The following is a 23522-nucleotide window of genomic DNA, read 5'->3' as shown; positions in this document are numbered from 1 at the left end:
TTATTGACAAGCTTTTAGCCATTGCTAAGAAAGTGTTTTTGCCATATCTATGCAATGAATTGGCCAACTGGGCTCTGGCAGAAGAAAAAATAGCTGAGCAGGCAATGTCAGGATGAAAAAAAATGGCTATACTCCCATTAACCTCACAGCCCCACCTTCTATGCTGTAAATATGTTAGAGCCTGAGGGTCATGACCCACTTCATTGACGATTGCTACGCTCAATTTATTCGTAACACGATACCTTATGTCACTAATGAACATACTGAATGATTTTACAAACTGACTTGATTATTCAAATTCTTCATTACTGCAACTCTTTAAGCAAAGGATTTGCAAGTAACAAGCCACTAAACCCAAGCTATTGCTAATTTTATTGCATGTTGGTTGTTGTGATGATCTGACAGCGATTATAAAGCAGAAAAGCCATATCAATGAACAGATTTTGAGTTTTATTGAATTAAGAAGCATACAGGGAGAAACTGAGAGAGCGGAGGAGATGAGAGCGAGCGGAGATGCCAGAGCACCAAGCTCTGGTTTATTCGTTTACCCTAAGGGCCTTTTCGGGCATTACGTAGGGGGGAATTCATACAAAATAACACTTTGACAGTAGTGATACACAGAAAACAGGGGAAAAAAAAAGAACACCGTGACACACAAAAAAGCAGTACATATTATCACAAAGTTCAATTGCTGCGCTTCAATGGTAAGATTATACAAATACAAAAAGAAAACCAACGACGCACTGCAGAACTATGGCTTATCTGCGACGAGGGGCCAACATGATTATGTTTTTTGTGAAATGAAAGGAATCAGGAGGTTTAAAAAAGCCTGATAATCCTGTGTCACTGCAATATCATACGGTAAGGCATTCCATTCAGAAACGGCAAGGTTAAAAGTAGAGCATTTGTATAGATTAGTGCGTGCAAAAATTGGGGTTACTTTGTTGGGGTGGTCTAGCCGTGGGAAGATACGGTTAGCTGTAACAATGTGTGTTTGACGGAAAGGTGTAGAAGAGTGATATATTTTATGAAATAAAGAAAAACGGGCGATTCGCCTTCTGTTCTCGAGAGATGCTAAATTTAAGGACTCTGTTATACTTGTTATACTACAGACGGTTGAATAATTGCGTGTTATAAACCGGGATGCTTTATTTTGGAGAGACTCTAATTCATTAACTAGATAGGCTTGGTGGGGATTCCAAACAACTGACGCATATTCTATTTGGCTTCTTACAAGGGATGTATATGCCATTAGTTTTGTTTTTGCGTCAAATAAAAACAAGTTTTTTCTCACGAATCCCAGGGTTGGATTAGCCTTTCGTAATATTGTCTCAATATGTAATTTCCAACATAATTTTACTGTGAGGTGAACACCTAAGTACTTAAATGATTCCACCTTTTCTATATCTACACCATTAATTTGATAAGTATGCTCGGGAGTGTTGGTTTTTGTAGCGAACGTCATATGTTTCGTTTTATCCGTATCTATCTCCATTTGCCAATCAACACACCATAGTGAAATTTTGTCTAGATGGAATGATTGGTGGATAGACGCAGAGAAAGTTGCCTTTGTCTCTTCTCACTGTTTGAAAGCCAGCGCAGAACACCAGATGCCGGTGTTTCGCATTCTAATGCATGCAAGCAATAAGTACAGTTTTGCATCTACCCACTAATCATTCCAACTAGAGCTCAGGGTTCTGACGTACCCACGTGCTCTTGTCTCCTTCCCTTCCTCAGCTTCTACCAGTACAGAACAAACTTTAATGAGCAGTGTTAATTACTGATTGAATTTTTCCAATTATTTTTGTAGTAGTTTTAGTCTGAGGATTTCTTGATCTCGCTGGAGAGCAAGAACACCAATTTCTAATATTTGTCTTTCCATGTCTAGCATTTGTCTCTCCTCAACCGCTTTTGTCTGAGCCTCTAGCAAGCGAATTTTTGCCTCAGCTACGCGGGCATAGATAGCTGTGGCATCTGCAGCAACGGAGGTCCTTTTCACGAGCCTGTTGGGTCCCTGTCGAGGCTGGGTCTGCCTGCAGGACACCGACCAGAGTGCACTGGACTGCTTCCACAAGGAACAGGAGTCATTGGCGTCTGATCCTGCTGGTCACTCTCCTGAAATCACAGATGCTTTTGCACAATGGTACTGCAATAAAATATTCTGTCGGACGACGCAGGTTAAGAGATGGTGGAAACTGAGGGATTATAAAGTAGCAGACAAATTATTCCTGAGGCAAAGCGAGCAAAATAATTTAATTCTATTTATATGGAGCAGCGAGCAGGCCATCATGCTGCCACCGTGTTTCTCCTCATGTGAGCAGGTACACACAACCGCAAGAATGTCAGATTTATCATCACGTGCATATACGCTGCACGTGCTTGCACACTTGGGACATCCGCCATAATGCAATCTCCTTAGATTACTGCATAAATTGGCAAGTGCCAGAATTTTCATTCCTATTATAAAAACAGTGGTATTTGGCCACTTTGAAATAATATATATTGGTGAAATCTGGTGCTGACAAGAGTTGATAGGCCAGACCGAAGAAAGCCACGCTTGTTATTTAAGTGGAACACGAGGAATAAGCATTAGGAGAGCACCTATTTTCACGACTTGGTGTTTCACTTCCAGGTCTCCAATATTTGCTGCAGTTGCAGACATACAGCTGTTTTAAGAAATTTTGGCTTGATTTAATTGGTTATAATAATTTAGTTAGAATGGTTTATTCGCACAGTGATATGTTGAACTTTGTGTAAACGTAATGCTGATAATAAACCAAGCAAAGAGTTACGAAAACCCCTTTCATTACCAAGGAAAAGCCTTTCTAAAACAATTTTCAGCAGTATAACACTCAGTAATACCAAAGAAATGTAACATATTCTACGCAATCATTATGTAAGAAAAAACATAGAGGGAGATCCTTATCACTTGAATACAGAAAATGAAAAGGTAAAGCAGGAAAAAAATCCTACAGGAGTCAAATAAAAGAAAAAGAAGACATATAATGACAGGGACGTATTATTTAAATTACTTTCTAATATTTAGTTATGCACAACATACACTGTGTTAATTTAAACCCCATGGTTACCTTGAGAGAAACAAAGCCAGGGACAAATATTTATTTGTGCTGTTCAGTGATAGGGCCCTCCTAAATATCTGTACTACTTTATGTTTCAGCATGTTTGAAATATATCAAAACTCACAGTAAAAGAGAATAACATGAAAGCAGCACAAAGAGAGGTTATGACAAAGAATATCAGTGATAAAGAAAACATAAGATACAAGCACTGTGTGCTTTTGTCCCTTCTACTTATGCACAGATTTAACCATATGTCTTAATTAATTCTGAGTATAGCCACCATATTAAGTCATTGTATAAAATTAAATTCTATTTAGAAAATGTGAGCCTAGGATATCATCCTATGGAGTTGCTCTAGCTTACTTTCTAAACTCCAGAGCCATGCCATTGAGCTTGCTAAAGCAATTCTAATTATTAGAACAAAATAAATTGAAAAAGAGGGGGGGGGGGGGACAATACATCTGCAATTTCAGTCTTCATACCTTAGAAATAAAAATGCGGCCTGGTTGTCCTGTGTTCTCAAGTATATGCTTATTTGTGAACTTGGGTTCGGAGACTTCGAACTCAGGGCCCCACTGCAGGTGATACTGTACTGTTTGATGCCCCTTGTGTCTTCGTACACTGGACGGAAAATCATAGAAACAAAACTATTAGATACGTGCCAGCGGAGGGGCATACAAGCTAGAAATGACCAAGGTACAATTACCGTCAAAGGGCACAGCGTCAAAGTCGAAGCGGTTCGGCGGAGGCTCCAGCAGCGATCCGATGAAGGCTGTCAACTTTTCGGTTGCTCTGCTGACAGGCTTTGGGCAGAGTCCCCACCAGAGGCCCTCGCGACCAGCCAGTTAGCGGCCAAGTTTTTCCGGGCCTTCATCTTTATATTTTCGTAAAAAATTTTCAGTTGATGCACCTATTGTCTAGCACCCATGACCGGATTGAAGTTTAGCGTAATTCGGTCCCATACCCAGTTTTTGGTTTTCGTAGTAATCTGATCGGTTGTTTTGCTCTCGACAATGTATTTAAATTTTTCCACTAGGTCTAATAATGCATCCTTCTTGCGTTCAGTGAAATTCGGAGCCGGGTTACGTGTCGTTCCTTCACTTCGAGTTGGGGAACAGAAGTGAAAACGATTCTCAGTGGCAGGCGTCTGCTGGCATCCATAATAAACCACACGTGGACAAATGTACAGATATTTTTTTATTTATTTAAAGTTTCCAAGAAATTTTTTTGTCATGTTTACAAAAGTTGGTGTCAGAGTTGCTGAATCAAACAATGTTTGACCTGCTAATCACTGAAAAAAAAAACAAATACAGCAAAGAAGAACCGCCGGCGCCGACTACCGCGGCAAGAAGTGTTGTTTACATCACGTGATGTCTCTCCGCAAATCGTATTCGTCCCTCTGAGCGTTCTCTAGTTCGCTCTGTTTGTCCCTGGAATCCCTACGCAAATCCAGCGTTTAGGTTCGAGCGCGTCTGTAAACCCGAGTTATCGTTGCAACCGGAATGTAAACCCGTGCTTATCCAAGCTCGGTTTTGGGCGCTAAGCCGACTTAGAAAAGAGCCGCTTTGGGTTAAGGTAAGCGACGTTGGTGCGTCCGGCCTTTAATGGCTCAAAATGTCATTTGATGATTTCGCAACGAAAACTTCTTTTAGCAAGAGCAAAAATCTGCAGTTTTTTTTTTTTTTTACTCGAAGCTATTGAGATTTTTATACAATGAATTCACCCTGTGCTTGATTTTCACCACGATCGTCATATGGGATAATTTTTTTTTCTGCCTTTCACATGAGACCAATTGTTCCAGGTCCATTTTCTTCTACACCCGCTTTCAATGCTGCAGAACAAAGTGCTGCGAATGTATGCTTATTAGCCATGATGCCACTTCCGGCACTCGAACCAGACGGACGGGTTTTCATGAGCTCCGTCGGCGCGGCGAAAACGGCCGCGTTAGGCCGTTGTACGTCTGCTTCTAGAACCGCTGTCGACTGTCAGATAATACGGCCCCAACTGCCAACCGGACACGTTATTACCAATACTGTGTTGCTGCACTGCGACATAAACGCACGACCCCACCGAATGGAAGACTTTGGTCAGGAGTTCGAGCGGCTGAATGTGATGAAGGACCTGACAAGCGCCGGTCCTTACCAGATGAACCAAGTCTGGATTTTCCGGTTGCACTCGCTCGCGGCGAAGCAAAGGTTCGTCGACGCCATGGAGCTGACCATCAAAGGTGGGCGTTGCCTCGTTATCAACCCGGAGAACACAGCCGTGAACACAGCCACGAACACAGCCGTACGTCGTGCCCAAAAGCCAGGTGAAGAAGGAACTGGAACGCGACGGCAAGGTCTCCGAGATCACCAGGGACCTCTTCCGTAAGAAGTGATTTGAGGCGGCGAATCAAACACCCGCAGTGTACGCCTGACCCTCAAGGACGTCTACATCGTCAACTGCCTCCCGCACGAGATCCGCCTGGAGAAGTCCAAGGTACGTGTCGTGGTCCCCGGACGTGCACCGCTCTGCCTTTGCTGTCGCCGTACGGGACACATTCGCCGGGATTGTTCCGCCCCACGTTGCTCTGAATGCCACCGTTATTAGCATGAGGCAGACAACTGCGTCAAGACCGTGGTCAAGACCCATGCCTCGATGGCCCGTGACCGCAAGACGGACGAACAAACCGACTACATGATGGACGACGCCGAAACGGAGAAGGCGGTCGGTGCTCCCGCCCTGGTCGCACTACCGCTGTTCGCGATAAGGGAATGACGCATTTTGACCCCGGCACGCGCGATTTTCACGACGTTCGCATTGATTTCGCCACGATAAATGTCGCGAATCGAATGGGGACGGGCACAGCGACGCGCGGAAAGCGTATCCCAGGCCACGTCCACATAGCGGGATTGGCTAAGAGAGCTCGTAGCGTCCTCTTCGTCCGGACGTAAGTCAGTATATGCGCACCGCGGGGCAGTGCACGGCACAAATCTGCCACGACTGTTGCGTGAGCGTTGGGCCGGGACTCGTGTCCAGTCAGTGAGAATGGGACTCCAAGCCAAACGCTGACGCGGAGGTCGCGAGTGATTTGTGCCCCGCAAGGGACGACCCTAGGTGATGTGGGAAATTTATGTGGACCGCTAGTTCGTCCGCTTCCCCACAGGGTTTGCGATGATCTAAGAACGCCAAGCTCTTATTGGCTGATCGAAACAAAATAGTGGGTAAACCTTGAGGCTTCTGGCATTGACGTGTACCCACTATCCTTCCAGTCAAAGCCAATGAAAGCTCGGCGTCGTTCTGACGTCACCGCAACCCCGGAGCAACAAGCAGACCACTTGCTCTCCGCATCGGTACGGCCTTTTTTTTAGGTGATGCTGCACAATGGGGAGGACGAAGGACAATTCGGAAAAGAATCTTTTCAAAAGTCGGCACCATCATCTGCCAGCCATTGCTTGATCACGTACCCTGAGCATCTATTGGACACGAGGGCAGCATCAAAGTTCTGCGTAAACTCGGATTGAATCAGAGCATTGTGCTCAAGAAATGGCGACCATCGATGTTGCTCAATAAACTTTTGAAAATAATTTTTTTTTTAAATTCAACAGAAGATTGCGAACGACCATTTAAAATGTGCAGGGATATACAGCGGGAGCTGTCGCGTTGGCGTTTAGTCGACGTGGTTTAAGATATTTACTTTAGCAGCATTTCCGCCTAGTATAATAGTATAATAGCTGTCGGAGATATGCTTTAGGAGATGCGTAAAAGGAGCTTACGCAAAAAAAGATAAATGCAGCGGCATAAAAACGCGTATAGATTACTACAGAACAAGTATGTGATAAATCAGACGTATAGGCAACCTGCTATGCTGTCTGGCTTGGCGCCATCTAGTGACAGAAGCAAGAAATAATGGGTATCCCTGGGAGTGGCGGCTGCATTGTTCAAGCGTGAGCTTTTACTCTGGTGGCGCCGCTTATCTTAGTGTAAGAAGCAAGAAATACTCGGTATCCCAGGAAGCCATGATCGCGTAACGTGCCAGTACAGCGGAAGCTACGGCCCTGGCGGGCCAATGGGAGCGTGACTGCGTATCACCGGAGCGCGCCTCTTCTCCGAAGAAGTGTCAGGCCTTTCGCTGCGTCATGCTCCAATATGTGTGCGTTACGCTCTTATATGTCACGCATTTCGAAGCCTTTGGCACGTAATGTGGGGTTTATTGTTTATTCTTTACCGAGTTACAACGAGACAGGGCATAACCGAGGGCTCTCACTCTGCCGGCGCCGCCTCACTGTTGCCGGCTGGCTATGGGCCGCATCACGTGGCTTCCCACTCTTCTGATATCGCCGATTCCAGGAAAATCTGCTAGAACGCAGCCAGTGCAACGCGCGAGATAAAGGTGAGTTGCAGTGGGCGTCAGTCCTATCTCAACGTCCTGGCTTTCCGGATCTCAAGATCCCAGGTATGTACTCCACGTACGCAGTTCGAAGTATTTTATGTCTTCTAAAAAAATGTTGGCCTGAAACTACCGTATTCTTCGGCCTATTAGTTGCTCCGTTCTATAAGCCGCACCTCCCTATAAAGGCTGTTAAAAAATGATATATCTTTTTAAATGTACGGTCGGCAGAGTCGCTGCAGTCTATGCCATCAGGCTTCAGGCCGCCTTCGGACAGCCAAAAGCGGATTGCAGGGGAGCAGGGCGTCGACGGGAGCGTTGCCGTCCGTATTTTTTTGTAAGTGTTGATGCAGCCTATATCTAGCAGAAATGAGGTTTGTACTTACAAAAAATAAATGCACGTAAATCGCACCGTCGTATATGATGCACCAATAAAGACTTCGTAAATAAAAAAAGTGGTAATGAAGTTAAGGTCTACTTACGCGTACAATGCAAATAAGGATTAGTTTCCGATCACTACATCCGTTATGTCTTAAGAAACGATGCGAGACACAATACTAGTGAATTTGGCTTTTAACCAAGAAGTAGCCATGCTTTATTAGAACTTGCCACATTGCGGCAAATACAAATATCCGCAAACGTGTTGCAGCCTGGCGGACAGCCTCACCGACTTGCTTTCCATCAGTGAGACAACATTCTGCCCCACTGCCTGGCGAACACGCAAACACTCTCCTAGTCTAGATTTGTTGTTCCTTTCGTGTTTAGGAAGCCTTCGCTGGTAAGTGATTCTACTACGTTTTTGTGTGTTCGACAGTCTGAATGACTACAGTTTTGACCATGAATTATGTTCAAACAGTAATTTCTTCACACTATGCCAAAATATTTTTGTATCAAATACCTCTAATATAGTCAATAATAAAGTTGTGCTGTGCGCGGTTCCAGTAATTACAACATATTGTATCACGCCATCTTCACTTTCTCAGAATACTATCAAGTAGTAGCACTAAAAAAACGTTTTTTCTTAAGGGGATGGAGGTAGGGGAAGGAGTTTATGGCAGCCCTAGTCTCGCAGTATGAGTGTGGGGGGATGGATATATGTAGTTCTAAGCCAGCTTCGTGAATAAAACCTAGAAACGTGCGTACAGTTTTGCGTTATAAATCAGAAAGTCCGGGGTAAAGATCCATTCCGCCATGCAAATCTCCCGTTCATCATGCACTTCTTCCGTGTTCTCTCAAGGCCCTTGCAGCCCCAGTTTAGGTTATCCATACTTACCGCATGTTGGGGGTTCATGCACGAGCTGCATGTCGGTGGCGTCCCCACCATTTATCCGCGCTGCTCTTCTGTCCGGTGTGTAGGCAGTATTGATTCTAAGATCAAGGGCCCTCCATTCTGCAGGTCTCTTCTGGTCGTCGGGCAAAATCCTGTGACTGGACACCTTGATCTTTTGAAGATGAAGTCCTTCTTCATATCGGGATTTTTCGACACTTTGGATTGGAGGCCCCTGTACTTCCAAGAGTCCTCCGTTGCGAACATTGTATGCTCCCTGTGTGGCGTGGTGTCGAGAAATGTTGTCAGATTGCCCTGTGAGCACACACTCTGCTCGGAATGTCACGAGGATTCCCAGAGGCGAGGGAGCACTTGTCCACTGGATGAAGAATCCTTAGCCGACGATAACATTCTTCACCTTGATATCTCGGGAGGCTACATCCTGAACCATACGGTAAGTAAATCTAAATAAAGCAGCTGCAGAAATTATAGATATATTGTTGGAGCTGTACAAGCTCTTGAAACACTGGAATATTTTTTCTCGTTTTTTATAGCCAGGACTCCGTGTGTTCGGAGTTGATTTATCGTGAAATTTGGAGGATGTCTTTCGGACTTTCTTTATTGCCGAATATTCGGAATTTATGGGAGTTTATTTTTGTGTGATTTCCAATTTTCTAAAGAAGGTAGTGTATATTTGCTGTGTTCCTAAAATTTAAAAATTGAAAATAAAAATATACATTAGCTGGCGGGTATAACTGTGCCCTAGATATATAAAAACGCACCTGAACCACGCGACATTGCCGCCCTCTCTATTAGTAGTACTACCATAAAATCATAAGAAATAGCCCACCTAAAATTGAAATAAAATTTGGAGCAAATAAGGAGTGGGCTAACTTTCGGTGTGCAATCAAGAAACGTTTAAGAAATTTCATATTATATAATGTGTTTCTGTCAAACTTGTTGCCGCGGTAAGGGTGAATGAAGCAAAGATTACTGAACTTCCCAGTCAACAATGTCATATTGAGATAAATGAACTCCTTGACGCAGTCGTTGGAAAGCTTGTTTTCTCTTCATCCTTTTCTACCGCTTCTTCTGCGGCTGCGGTGGGTGGAGTGGTGAAATAGAAGCCCCAGCTGTCCCTCTTATGGAATTTAAAGGCTCGTTCACACAGTTCCGTCGACTGCTTTGCTCTGCGTTGCGCCATGCAGCACAGCGCCTCTCCATTGGCTCGTCGTAAGTTTCGCCATAGCCACAGCTCCACGCCAACAGTCTTAAAAACACGCAAATGGTTGCGGTCGCACTCAGACGCAAATGTGTGAATGAGCCTTAAGAGTTTGACTTTCACGGTTATCAAATCACAACCCTCCCTTCTTTTAAGAAGTTGAATCTGTAAATCAAAACAGTGATTTCTGTCGTGGCCCAGAATTACAATTCCCCGGTGTCCTGAAGGAACCCTGAAGGAACAATCGGTGAACCTTCTTCGATCAATATTACAAGATTTTGAAGGAATCTGAGAAGTCCTCTCGTGCCTCTCATGATGACTGCTGAACCTGTGCTGTGACCACACTTACTTTTAGACAACTGAACTTTTTTTTGTTGGTCATCGTTTTTCTTGAATTTTTTTAATAAATCTGAGTTCAAGAAACTTTTGCCGTCGAGCTTTTCTTTTTTTTTTTCTGATTTTTTTTGGATTTGTTCGAAAACACGCCACCCTCTCTATAGCCCAATCATATTTAATTTAAAAAAAAAGAATGTTAAACGTTTATTTATTTAAAAAACAATAATGTTTTTACAGATATTTTCCTAATCGTTTCAAATAATCAATGTGAATAACTCGCATGTTTTTGGAGATTTGCCTCCGGTTTCAACTCGGATATTCGCTTGTTGTGCCGTCTTTTCGTTTTCAGGTTATAATTATATAAGGGCTGAACATTTCTTTTCTTTTTTTGTTTTCACAGGTAGCCTGCGGCAATGTACCCAATGGTTGCGACTTCGTAGGTCAAGCTTCCACACTACTGGATCACTACAAGCAGTGCTCGTTTCATGTCGTGCCTTGCCCCAGGTGCCAATCATCAGTGCTAAGGACTGAGCTCGTGGGTCACTGTAAAGACGGCTGCAGTTCTGCGTCCGTGCCCATTCCGAATTATGTAACCGTAAATTATGATAGTTTAGAAAGTACAAGCAGGGATCTGAAAAAAGAGATGCTCAAGATATCCGAGGATCTCTCTCTTCATCAAACCAGCCTGAACCAGTGGCGTGAGGAAGTCCGAACATTGGAGAAAAGCGCAAACGAGGAACTGAAGCACACAACACTCAAGATCTCTGACCATCTCTCCGGTCTGCACACCTGTGTGGAGCAGTGCCGAGAAGATGCGAGGGAAGCAGCCAGAAACACCAAAGAGCATTTGGTGAGAATCGAAACTCAAGGTTTTGCTGCAGCAAACAAAGAACTGAAAGTTGCCATTGAAGACATAGTGAAGACGCACATGGCTCAGGAGTTACGTGTACAATACGAAGAACTTATGAATGTTACGAAGAGTATATCCAATTGTGTGCTTGGATTTTGCGGAGCCAAGGAATTTCACTGGTACTTGAAAGGCTGGGAAGACTTAAAAAAGAGTGCATTAGACACAGGGTCTGCGGTCACTGACAGCCCCTTACAGTATGTATGTGGCTATAATGTGTGCATCCATATTCGGTTGGAACGATTTCCGTCTAGCACGTATTTAGCGATGGGTATGTGTATCCATCCAGGTGTCAACGATTCAAAGCTGGAATGGCCCTTCAGCAAGACTTACACGCTCGGTGTCATTCATCCCAAAGACAAAGCGAAAAGAAAGATTTATGAAATTGTTTCAAGTGAATATTCGAAGAGCCGGTGCTTTCAGATGCCAAAACAAGGCGGTAATCGTTGCATTGCAGGAATGCCCCTCAGAACCACTAACGAGCTCGAAACGGAAGGGTTTGTTAATGACGATTCACTTCACTGCTTTCTCCAAATTGAGCCGTAATGTTCTTTTCCGGTAGGTTAATAATTTATTATCGAGAGGAGCAAAAAATGTTCTGCTGCCTGGAAAAAAACGCTTACCTGATCCAAATAAACATAAAACGGATGGAACTACTCATTCTCCTCGTTCTTCAAAAAAAAAAAAAAAAAAACGCGTCCCGAGTACGCGAAACGCCCCTTTCAGTGTATTTACCTGGAGGAAACGGGAATTCCTTTTGTGCGCACTGTAACTAGCACTGATAATCTCATTGCAGTTACGAGTATAACATAAAATATAGGACTTCTCTTCACGACAGGCTGCCACAGTAAGCCGGCATCCAAACGAAGCCGCAGCGTGTATATTATTGCATATTGTATATTAACACAAAACTCCGCTCAATTGTAGATATTTTTTTAAATATGCACTTTCCTTAGTGAGGGCGACGAATGCCGCAACTGCCATAATAGGATGCAACTCTCTAAATCTGTATTAAACTTGTCAAAAATCTACGACATGCAACAATTCAACAGATTCTGCTACTTTGGTGGGCAACAAGCCTCGCATCGAACACTGCGCTGCCTACGTCAGATATGTTACGAGATTCGTTGTTTTTGAGTTTTATGCTGAGCTCGGTATTTCATTAAAAGGAACATTTGCGAGTGCGCGGGTGGCGGATATCCCCCTCTAGGCCGTCTGCTACGTAGATTCCGATGTAGCGCGTGAGTCTCTCCTCTCTCTACATAACATTTTTTAAGGCAGGGGTCGGAAAACCTTTGCAGTGTCGGGCCGAGGCGTCACGAAACCGACACGGAGTGAGCTGGAAGGGAAGTCGCAAGAGTGAAAGGGGAAGGGGGGAGGCAAACGAGTAAAGAAAAAGACACAAAAAACACTGGCCCGAATTCGCATTAAGGACTGTCCCAAGAATTCTGATGAACCCGCAGAGCTCGACCCAATGAACGCTTCATTCTTGATTGAGCAGTGACCACTTGGGTAGCTCTATAAACGCGAATAGAATTCTCGAAACTTTCCAGAGCGCGCACAGGTGGTCTCGTTGCGCGCTCATGTCGCGGCGCTCTGGTGTCTCGAGCGCTCCTGTCGGCGCTCTCGTGCTGTGCGCTCTTGAGTTAAACAGCAATGTAAAACACGTGGAAAAAAGGTTAGTATGTATCTGTCCAATAGACAATTGCAAGCACGGCGCCCGACTAGTGTCCATGCGTGCGTGCATCTGCAGAGTGCGCGTGAACAAAGCTTTTGGCAAGCTTCCAATTGCACCCACTTGCCCGCACGAGCAGAGGCATGGCGGTCCCCAGATGCCCCGTTTGCAGAAGCCAATAGGCGCTTTTAAAAAGCTGTGCACGGGCACAGCCATAACCGTCCTTCCCTTCATCGTTACCACAACAGGATAGGCTATTTCTGTTTTATATTCAATTGTGTCCTACTGCCCAGCATTGGTCTCCCTGGAGGCTTCTCTACGTCGTTTTTACTGGCTCCGTATAGACAAACGACGATAAGCAATGGCGGCTGTAATCTTGCGCGTGTTTAAAGCGTCTGTACTTAAACGATTCTTTCTAAGAGAGCAGGCGCATGTCGGCGGTGAATGATGATTAGTCCATTATACTCGTACTTCGTTTCAGCTTAAGATCCGATGGGACCGACGCGACGTGCTAATGGGACCAATGAATCGAGCTCAAAAGCACAGGTCACCATAAAGTTTCTGTTTATCATTGGCTCAGCGATGGTAGAACACGTTCAGAGATATGACGTGGTTCTCTTTTGGTGCTCTCTGATTAGTCCCATCAGCTCGTAGCTTTGGCAGCGTCTGGACTTAGGGTGAAACGAGGTGTAGTCCGCAGCCAACCGTCGGCGCACGCAGCCGATTCCCGACGAGGCGTAGCTTTCCCCGTGGAATCACGACATTACGGGAGTGAATCATGACGCAGTAAGGGGTAGCGGAGCGGGCGTATGGCCTCAGTGCTACAGACAAAAGTGAATTGATTGATAAAAGATGGCGATAAACCTCTTCCTTTCCAATTACTTCAGTTTCCATATGAGCGGCTTCTAAGAATTCAAGAGTGCTTAGAATTCATGCCCTTACATTCACCCACAAAGGAAGCAGAACTCACGAAAACTTCCAATTAAGACATTTTCGTGACACACGCTACCCCAAGACATGTAAACTTGTATCGATAATTCCGATACACCGGGAGAGCTCAAAAGTGTGTGGTCTATAGAGCGACTTCGAAACCACCCAAAGCTCTCCACAATCAAGCAAGGCAAGTCGCAACGAGCGCATAATACGCGCATGACAATTTTTCTATTCCCCTGGTTTCTAAGAACGATCATGGCAAGTCTGATTTTTTCGTTTGCAAAACAAAAGCATGTAGCGGCAAAAAAAGAAAAAAACGAACAGACGTAAGTAACGAGGCGTAGATATATCAGAAGTATCAATCGAATCATCCGACTTTTTTTGCTGTTGTCAGATAATTGTCTCAAACAAAACTACAGGGATGGTGACAGGGCAACAACACCCAAAAGATAGCGACCGCTTCGAGTGTTTTTCACTTCGCAGTGGGGCGCGGTACGCGTCTGTCTTATCTCAACTCCTGGCTTTGCAGGTCCCCCTATCTCACGTATACATGGTACGTCTGTAGACGCATACGGCATTCCAAGTATTTTATGTCTTTAACAAAGTGTTCGCGTGAAACTATTTTTATCTGCGGTGTATGAGTCGCGCACTGTTGTAAAAGCGGCTCCTCTTTGTACGATCAGCAGAGTCGCTTCAGCCGCGGACTTATGTTGCAACGCTTCGGAGCGCCTTCGGACCGCCAAAAGAGCTGGCCCTTGGTGGGGGTTCTGCCGTTCCTATTTTGTTGTTAACGTTGACAAAGCCTACACCTTGCACAGATAAATGCCGTACTTACAACCACAAAAGAAACACGTATAATTCGTACGGTTGTATACAACGCAGGGACCAAATTCAGAGAAAAAAAAAGGAGTCTTATACACCTGACATAACGGTCCACCTATGCGAACATTGCAAAAACCGGTAGATTTTGATCACTACATGAGATACGTTCAGAGGAAACCTGTAAACATGTACGAATTAAACGTTTTTTCTGAGAACTCGTCACATTGTGCCAACAAATATCGGCTAACCTTTTGTCACCTGATGTCACCTGATGGAGTACCGCTCGAGACTGTTAAACAATATCAATACCTCGGAGTTTTAATTTCCTCTGATTTGTCATGGGGTGCACATATTGAGTTTATAGCTCGTAAGGCAATGCGGAAGCTCTGGTTTTTGAAACGAAATATTAACCTCTGTTAACCTGAAACGAAACTGACTGCTTATAAGACCATCATAAGACCAATTCTAGAATATGCATGTATTGTATGGGACCCTCATACAAAGGTGTCAATCGATATGTTAGAGACTGTGCAAAAATAAAAAAGCATTGCGGTTTGTGTACAACAGTTATGGTTTTATGTCATCCTTTTCCGATTTGTATCCAAGATCGGGATTGAGTGATTTAGTGACCCGGAGAAAAACAGAACGGCTGAAGTTTCTTTATAATATGATACAAGGTAATTTGCGACTGCATCTCTGTGATTACTCTTCGTTTAACGAGACAAGGCCCACGAGAGGCAAACACCAATTAACACTTGTCGAACCATTGTGTCGAACCACTTTGTTTAAAGCATCCTTTTTTCCTAGAACCACGTGTGAGTGGAATAAGCTTCCTGAAAGTGTTGTAAATTTGAGATCAATAGATACTTTTAGTGAAGCCCTACTCTCGCACTTTGTTGAGTAGTGGCTCTGTCTGTTTGTTTGTACTGCTTCCGCTTTTTCTTGAATATTTTTTTTGTACACCTCCTGCGTAGGCGTTCTACAGAATGCTGGCAGTACCACCATCTAATAATAATAATAATAAATAATAGTAGAATCACATTCTGCCGCACAGCATCGCGAACTCGGAAACATTGTCCGATACTAGCAAAACTTGTTGTTGAGCTAGTTGGCTGATGAAACTGAGTAAACATGTATGCGCAAAATGAGGGCGAACCCAAATGCGCTCGTCCTTGTCCCCTCCTTCGTGTTCTTCCTTTGTGTTCGAGCATACAAGGTTACGCATTACCCTATTGGTTGGTTACTTCCTTTCGGGGGGTCTTCTCCAGTAGATTGAAATTGGAAAGCATGTGAAACATAATTAACCGAAAAAAAAAGCAAAACAACTTGCGCAAAAAAAAAAAAAAAAAAAAAAAAAAAAAAAAAAAAAAACACGCCACGCTTTTCTGGGTTTGCTGCGCAGAAAAGGTGTAGTCCATCACCCTCAAATGCGGAGCTGAGTACATAAGGAAAACCGGCCGATGTACAAATTACCGCTTACGTGAACACACAAATGCAGCCACTCCAAGAACTGATAACTCCATTCCTCCGATAGCGGTTGACGCCAACGAATGCCTTGGATGCGCGCCTGACTTCGCGGGAACCAAGACAAAGGGGGGACACCGCAATCGGTATGGACGTGAGATAATCGAAAGATTTCTCGTCGAGAACGCAGAAACCAACCTCTTATCGGCTTCAGTAACCTTACCAAGACGGGATATAAAATTCCTCAAGCTTAAAATTGAAAAAAAAAAATATTTGCTTTGTTTTTTTATTCAGCCTTGATGTTCGTAATCCTCAACGGGTCATCGGTCTTTTAGCCGCAGATGATAAATTTAACCAGTGCAGTAGCACCGCTAACCTGAGCCTTTTAACGTGCATCACGCAGTAGTGATTACACGAACGCGTGCCAGTACAAAATCCAAGTTGAAAAATATCGCAATCCCCGTAAAAACTAAATCGTTACTGTAGTTCCTCCCTTGCCTCGTGAGTTCCTCCTCTCCCTTTCCATCCCCCAGTTTTCCTTCTCCCTATCACCTTATCTTTCTTGGAATCTCGTTCAGGGTGCAGTTTTCCTGCCCGAAATAAACGTTGTGGCTCAATGAAAGACAGTGTTTGTCCCGTGCTTGTCCTTCGCGTTTAATTCTTTCTCTTTTGAGTGCTCATTTTCTACTCGCTCGCTTTTACCACTCCTAAAATATTTGTATTTTCAAACACGGGAGCGCACCCACACCTGCTGCAGTGGACTGCTAAATGGCCGGACGGATTCGAACGAAGAGAGTTGCAGTCCTCCCTCAGTCTGTCATTATTGCAGCGTCCCGTTTGGCCCACACAGGCCTAAGCACAAGACAGCGCAATGCAGTTCGCAACGGCCAAAAGGGCAGTGGACGAAACTATTTACATGAGGGAAGAACAATTATTTTTAACGAGTGAAAGAGCGTAGTCATAATTTTTTTAAATTCCATTATTTACCAGTTACTTTGATAAAAAAAGAAGATAACAATCGAACTCGTACAGCGTGCCAATTTATTGACAATTTAGTGTGTGGGCGTGCCTGCGTCTGTGTGTTTTTAGTTTCATATTGCCCCGGCCCTGAAGTAATTATGAAGGTCGTTTATCACCTTCCCTGCGCGTTTTCACATTCTTCGTTGATGCATTTCGAATTTTTTGACAAAAACACTGCTCGGTTTTAGTTTATAAAAAATATAATAAGACGGTGTTTTTTTTTTTGCAGTATACATTTAGTTCTGATCTCTTTCCGCCTCGCATAAATCGCGGGGAACAAAATATTCTAGGCTTCACTTGGCGGCAGCGTGGCCTGTCAGTCCACGCGTGGCTTACCATTTTTGTTCTTAATGCGAAAGCATTAACTATCCCACGAAGCGTAACCGGAAACCGGAAAAAAAAAAACGCGAAAGAAATGTTATTTTTTTTTATTGGCTCAGCAAATCGGCTTTTAGATAGCCACTGGTGGCCACTGGTGGCCGCTTCAGGTTTTCCATAGAGTTTCGTTCGTAGTTTGTTTTCCTCCATGTGCATGCTCACACCCTAGACGCTGACCGACGTCTGTGATTACTCATGTGAAAACCTAATGCTCGGATGCACCTCATTGAAGCGTTCCACTGAAGCTCAACGATTGGTCTTTGGAATATTGCCGCGCGCGCAGGTGGCCAAGCAGGCAGCGCGCTCGTGGCTTAATGGTTAGCGCGCGTGCTTCTCGCGCAGAAAGCCAGGGTTCGATTCCTGGCCACGAAGGCACATTTTCGTTGACTTCAACGTAACGTTCTGGTAAATTCGAGATCCGTGTTTGTTGATTCGAGGTTAGAATGTTCGACACGCCGAACCTTCTACGCCGAACGATCTAGAAGCCCGCGCGTGTACAAAAGGGGCTCCACGTGGCAAGACGGACTCAGTTTCGCCCCAGCGTTCGACTCTGCTGTCACGCCGACTTCGACGCCCGTGATGCTCTGCTTTCTTCTGTTACTTTTTTTTTTATTTTTGGGCACAAGTTTGCCCCATCAAATTTCAATTGAGTTATTATCGCCTCATCACTTGTCATTCGTGACAATATGTCCAAATCAGAAAAAAATACCGTCGATAAATGTCTCATAGAAAATGGGGCGGAGGGGGCACGTGTCAATAAACTCTGACTCGAGGTTGCCCATAATTTACAATGCTGCTTACGGGGAGCTTCAGGTGGCCTCAAATGCGCTGTAAACACGACCCACGCTTGAGTTCTTCGGGTTCACCAGAATGACCGAGACAAGTTTAAATTTATCCAGGAGTCGAGTTGTCACCAGCATGCTTTAATTGGAAGTTTTTCATGGGTTCCACTATTTTCAAGAGTGCGTGTAGGGCTTTGAATTCTGAAAGCTCTTGATTTGCGAGGTAATTGAAGTAATCGCCAGGTGAGGAAGTTTACCGCGCCTTTTTCACTCCATATTAACTGCTGTCATAAGTTGTGATGTCATACGTCAGCTGTGCTCTCCCTGAGTGGGATTCCGGGGTTTCGATGTTTATTTATGGTTAAATTGGAAGGGTATTTTTCGAAGTTTATTTTTAGCTCAAAATTTAGGGTTCATCGGAGTTTATTTTCGTTAGATTCCAAAGTCTTGGCAATTCGGAGAACAATTTTACTTTGTTCGAATTATTTTTTTATCAAAATTTAGTCGTTTTGCTATAAAAAACAAAAAACAAAAAAACTGAAGTGGTTTTTCCTCACGACCGCTTGATCTGTGCTCTTGTGAAATTTGTATATAAAACACCGTATTTTTTTGCGTCGTGATCTCAAAATGTTTCGCATAAATCAGAATTAAAGGAAATTTTACCGGTGACTGTGTTTTCGAAATTTTTTTACTTTTTTATTTTTTCGTTAACACGGAACTCCAGCTCTGAGCCACCCCGTGATGTCGGGAGTCCACGTGGGCAGCTACGCTTCAGAATTCGAGAGCCAGCTGCGCGTGTCGGTGGACTCATGCGGGCTCTGAGTATGATTATATAAGGAGGACTCACCGCCGCCTCTGGCTTATGTAGTAAATATACTGGACTAAGTGTGACGCTGCCGGCGGTCGCCTGCGCACCAAAGGATGGTCCAAGCATTACTCGCTTCCGCCGGTGGCTTCTGGATTAAGTATTCACCGCCGTCGACCGCCTGTGGACTAAGCATGCCGAACTAGGTATGACTCGCCGACAACGATCGCCTGCTGACTAGGCATGCTGTGCTGTTTGCCTCGCCGCCGGTGGTCGTCTGCGGACAAAGTATGCCAGACTAACATTCCCGTCAGACGGACTCATTTAGTGTCACCTCAAGCGATTACGCTTCAGCCAACGTTGGCTTCAGCGGATCAAATGTCACAGTGTTTTTTGAGATTCACTCGGAAATGATGTTATCGACGATGGGTAGGCTAAAAAGCACGCGAGTTACTCAAATAAGCACGCAAATTACTCAAATAAACGCGCAAAATTCTTAATAGTCTTTGTTGTATTCTTTTTAAAACCATGTTACCAGACATTGATGCGTTAATAGACTACGTCCATAAACCCCTGTTTGCAACACTGCGCGCGTTGCTCTCTGGGAACTAGTTGGCAATGGCCAGGGAGGAGAGTGGCATGGTTTCGGTTTTGATTGAAACGTCGACAAGAGATTATACACAGAACGTATCTGATGTTTTCTGGTCCCGAGAGCGTCATTTTTGGTCTCTGAATTAACCTAAAGGGCCACACCTCGAAGATCTAGCACAAGCCCGAGACGTATAGCTAGTCTTAACACATGCTTGTTGTTTTTTTGTACTCGAGGTTTTCTTTTAGTTTTCGAGGTATGTGAACGAGCCAGTGCTGGGAATCTCGATGCAGCGAAACTCGGGTATCTTGCTTGTGTACGAGTCGACAAGGTGTAACAACCAATAAGTATGCATACATCGAGCTCGCACCTTTACACTAGCGCTGGTACGAAGTTTTGCTTGTTTTGCGCGTTCATAGACGAAATATATAACTTTTTTAAAATTACAGTTTTTCTTAATACGCCCGTGTATGCGAGGTAAAACTCGGAGGTGCCTTTGAAAAGCTCAAATCGAACACACTCCTTATCTCTTATATGCACTAACCCGCAGCACTGCATGATGCGAAGTCCCCAAACGCCTGGAGTTTACTAATATTCAACATCGCGTATGCGCATAAAGTCAGTGCTTAAAGTCTGGGGGGTCTCAGGGGTCCGAGACCCCCCTCCAATTTTGGCGGGGGGTCTGAGACCCGCCTTTTAACTAAGCTCCCTCTGTGTTAGTCCCGTGCTTGGGGAACAGAGACGACAAGTCCTCGGAATAAGCTGAAAAAATACATAGTTGCAGAAAGAAGCTGAAGATTTGCCGGTTTAATGTTGTCGAACACGCCACAGATATCCCTCCCCCCTCCTCTTTCTGGGGGCCTCTTCCTGTGTTCGAGCTGGGAGAACCCCCCCCCCCCCCCTCCCCCCCAGACTAGAGGGAGACTTTAAGCCCTGCATAAAGTTATCCTGCAATCATATAGGCACATTTGGACATACAAACCGTGTTAAGAAAGCAAAAGTCGAGCACTTGTGTGATGAATGTCGCACCATTCGCCGGAAATGCGCCGGACGGGCGTGAACCCCCCTGCGGTGCACCAAACGAACGAAATTATTCAAAGCGCATTTGACGGTTGCTAACGGCCATAATATTTGTTATGTGTTTGTTTTCTTCCTGGCCGAGTATGCCGAGATAATTTCAGACATACCGTTCAGACACAGATCCTGGGCGTCGGTAAAAGCTCGTCCAAAAAGGCTCATAGCGAGGAGTAGGGGACGCTTGTTAGGGCCTCCGTCGTAACGATTCAGCGTTTGCGAAAACTTAACCTCCTATCAGCATAAACCTTAAGTGGAATATATATGATGACACGATCAATACATCATAGTAAATTTTGTGCAGTAGTGAGGTCGAATTTATTGCGTTTCCTTAAAAGTTCATACATCAACGGTGGGCTCAAATTTGATACTCCTGTGAGGATGCGGCTTCCTTTTGGCCCAATGAAGTAACAAGAAGGGGACATTTGGCAAACAAAATACGTTTAAAGCTCAAGGTGACCAAATATCAGTTGTAGTTTACTGGTATCTGGAGGGATTATTGAAATTGAGCTCAAGGAAACATTCGTGGAGCGATGTGACTAAGCCACGTCTTACTATGTTTGCATACGCACGCACAATATCCGGTGCTTCGGGAACCAAGGAAAGTGCCCCGGCCTTCGGTTTGTATCGCTCGAGAATGAGTGTATTGTACAATCGTGAAAAGTCACATAATCAAAAAGAAGCAGCGCATTCGGTCACGGCGTGATTGCATAAATTTAAGCAGCTCAAACGAAACCGAAACTGAGTTGCCAACGAGTTCCCAGAGTGCACTGCGTGGTGTTTCGCCGCGATGGGGCCATAGAGTCTTTACAATAAACGCTAGAGGCTCAGCTGGCGCTAGTGTGCTGTTGCATTTTGAAGCAGACAGCAAGCAGTCAGAAAATGCCTTCCGGTAATGCATTATTATGGGAAAAAGCGAGTCCATTTTTGCTTTAACTAAAGCAATTACACTTTACAATTACAATTACGCCAACCTCTTAGTGTTACGTAGTGTACGCACTTGCAGTTGCTTGCAGGCAAGACGGAGGGGTATCCAGCTCACCTTTGTTGTATAGATTGAAAAGTTTAATTAAGACGCGTGCCGAAATAACGTGCGAGCTCAAAACATCGTCGCCGGGCATGTCACGTTCAAAAGGACCAACTGTCGAACCAGTCACACACACACGCGTTGAATAAAGGCCCGTTCACACACTTGCAACCGAGTACGACCGACAGAGGCAAGACTGGTTTTTACGCCTCCTGCGACGGCGTAATACCAGATGTGCTGCTGTGGAGCCGGTCCTACGCCGTCGTAAGAAGCTTAAAAACCGGTCTTGTCTCTCGCGGTCGTACTCGGTTGCACATGTGGGCACGAGGGGCCCTGCAATCATATTTAGGCGTCCACCATTTTTGCAGTTTCCACGTCCCTCGGGGTTCGGGTAAGCCAGCGGGCACCAAGAGAGTAACTAAATATCAGTGCGTCATGTTTTAACAGGACGACGCGGAAACCTCCCTCACCTACAGGGGCAAGCGTGGTGCCGAAAGCGCGCGATATGTGACGACAGCGTGACGTTTTTGGTCCTGGCCTTACTATTGGCCAGAGCCGCTAAAAGCTTTTTTTTTAGTCAAAATAAGAAATATAAGGGTCGCGAACCGTTTCAAGTATTTATGAAAGTAGTCTTTGTTCAGTATTTTAGATCAGAAAAGAAACAAATGCAGTTTAGAAAGCACGGAAACAAGAAATGACCCGTTGACATACCCGCCACCAAGCGGCAGAAAAGGCGGCGCATACTAGAGATGGGTAGGGGTGTCGCGAACCGGCCGCGGTCGAGGTCGACCAGGTTCGACTTTTTCGAACTTTTAGTGGAAAGTTCGTCGATCCTTGTATTGAGGTTCGACTCGTGTGCGCATGCGCGACAGGCTGGCCAGTTGGCTTCGGATTGGATGGTAAAGGCTAAGAGATGAATTAAGTGCAGCGCTGATCGGCTAATTCAGTCAATACAGTACTAAAATTTAATTTATTAACTTCTTCAGTGAATAGAATTAGTTTCTTTTAATTGCAGTTGTTCACACAATAAAATAACCCTTTGCATAAAAAAAGAAATTCTCCAGACCTAAGCATGCTTGTATCAAGGTCTGGCCACACTGTCCACAAAGTCGAACCGGTCGAATCTGGTGAAAAGTTCGAATCGAACCCCGAAAGTTCGACCAAAAAGTCTGGTTCGACAAAAGTTCCCGACACCCCTAGAGATGGGTAGTAAGATCAGGCGCTGACGAGCGGCGAGCGTAGAAAGGTCCCGGATGTACGCGGCGGCGCTGCGGTCGTGTGACCTGGAGGATCCGACCGGTTCCGGGCGTTCCGAAGGCCTTCGGCGTGCAGGTTTGGCTTGCGGTTTGGCCGTTTGGCGGTTTGGCAGCGCGAAGTGGCTCCCGTTCTAATCTGACCTTTACCACGTGTTTGCTGTCGTTCGTGGCCAATGAAGTGTCATGCCGAATTAGTGTTTAATCGCGCAACAAATGCAATGCGAAGCGCCCCTGGCTGCCCGCTTCATCCAGTCTATCCAGCACATGCTTTAGTGGCGCCCTCTCGAGCCGTCGACACGGAGTACGGCAGCAGTGAGCGTTTGCTGAGCTCACTATTCCTCCTCTACTTCACGGCTACTCAAGCCAGGGCCAAGGACGTCATGAAGGAGGTTATTTTTTTGCTTGTTTTTTGTAATTTTATTTTGCCTATACCTACTAAAATAAAGCGAGATTCGAGAAAAAAAGTTTAATTAAGTTACTGCGTTCGGTGCGCTCAGGTTCGGTGAAAATTGA

General features: G+C 44.9%; 1 protein-coding gene and 1 pseudogene across 1 annotated transcript; one reads left to right on the top strand and one right to left on the bottom strand.

The window, feature by feature from the left end:
* Positions 1–784: 784 nt before the first annotated feature.
* Positions 785–1255, bottom strand: LOC115312228 (the record flags this gene model as incomplete). The annotated part of the gene is made up of 1 exon (XM_029971125.2): positions 785–1255. A coding segment is annotated over one exon (471 nt), but the record flags the coding sequence as incomplete, so codon positions are not given.
* Positions 1256–7490: 6235 nt separating this feature from the next.
* The window catches only part of LOC115310869, a 54852-nt pseudogene continuing 38820 nt past the window's right edge, over positions 7491–23522 (top strand).

The sequence above is a fragment of the Ixodes scapularis genome, unplaced genomic scaffold (assembly GCF_016920785.2).
Source record: "Ixodes scapularis isolate PalLabHiFi unplaced genomic scaffold, ASM1692078v2 PGA_scaffold1__304_contigs__length_218370807, whole genome shotgun sequence".
In the NCBI taxonomy this organism is placed as follows: domain Eukaryota; kingdom Metazoa; phylum Arthropoda; class Arachnida; order Ixodida; family Ixodidae; genus Ixodes; species Ixodes scapularis.
This window is presented reverse-complemented; position numbering and strand designations above follow the sequence as displayed.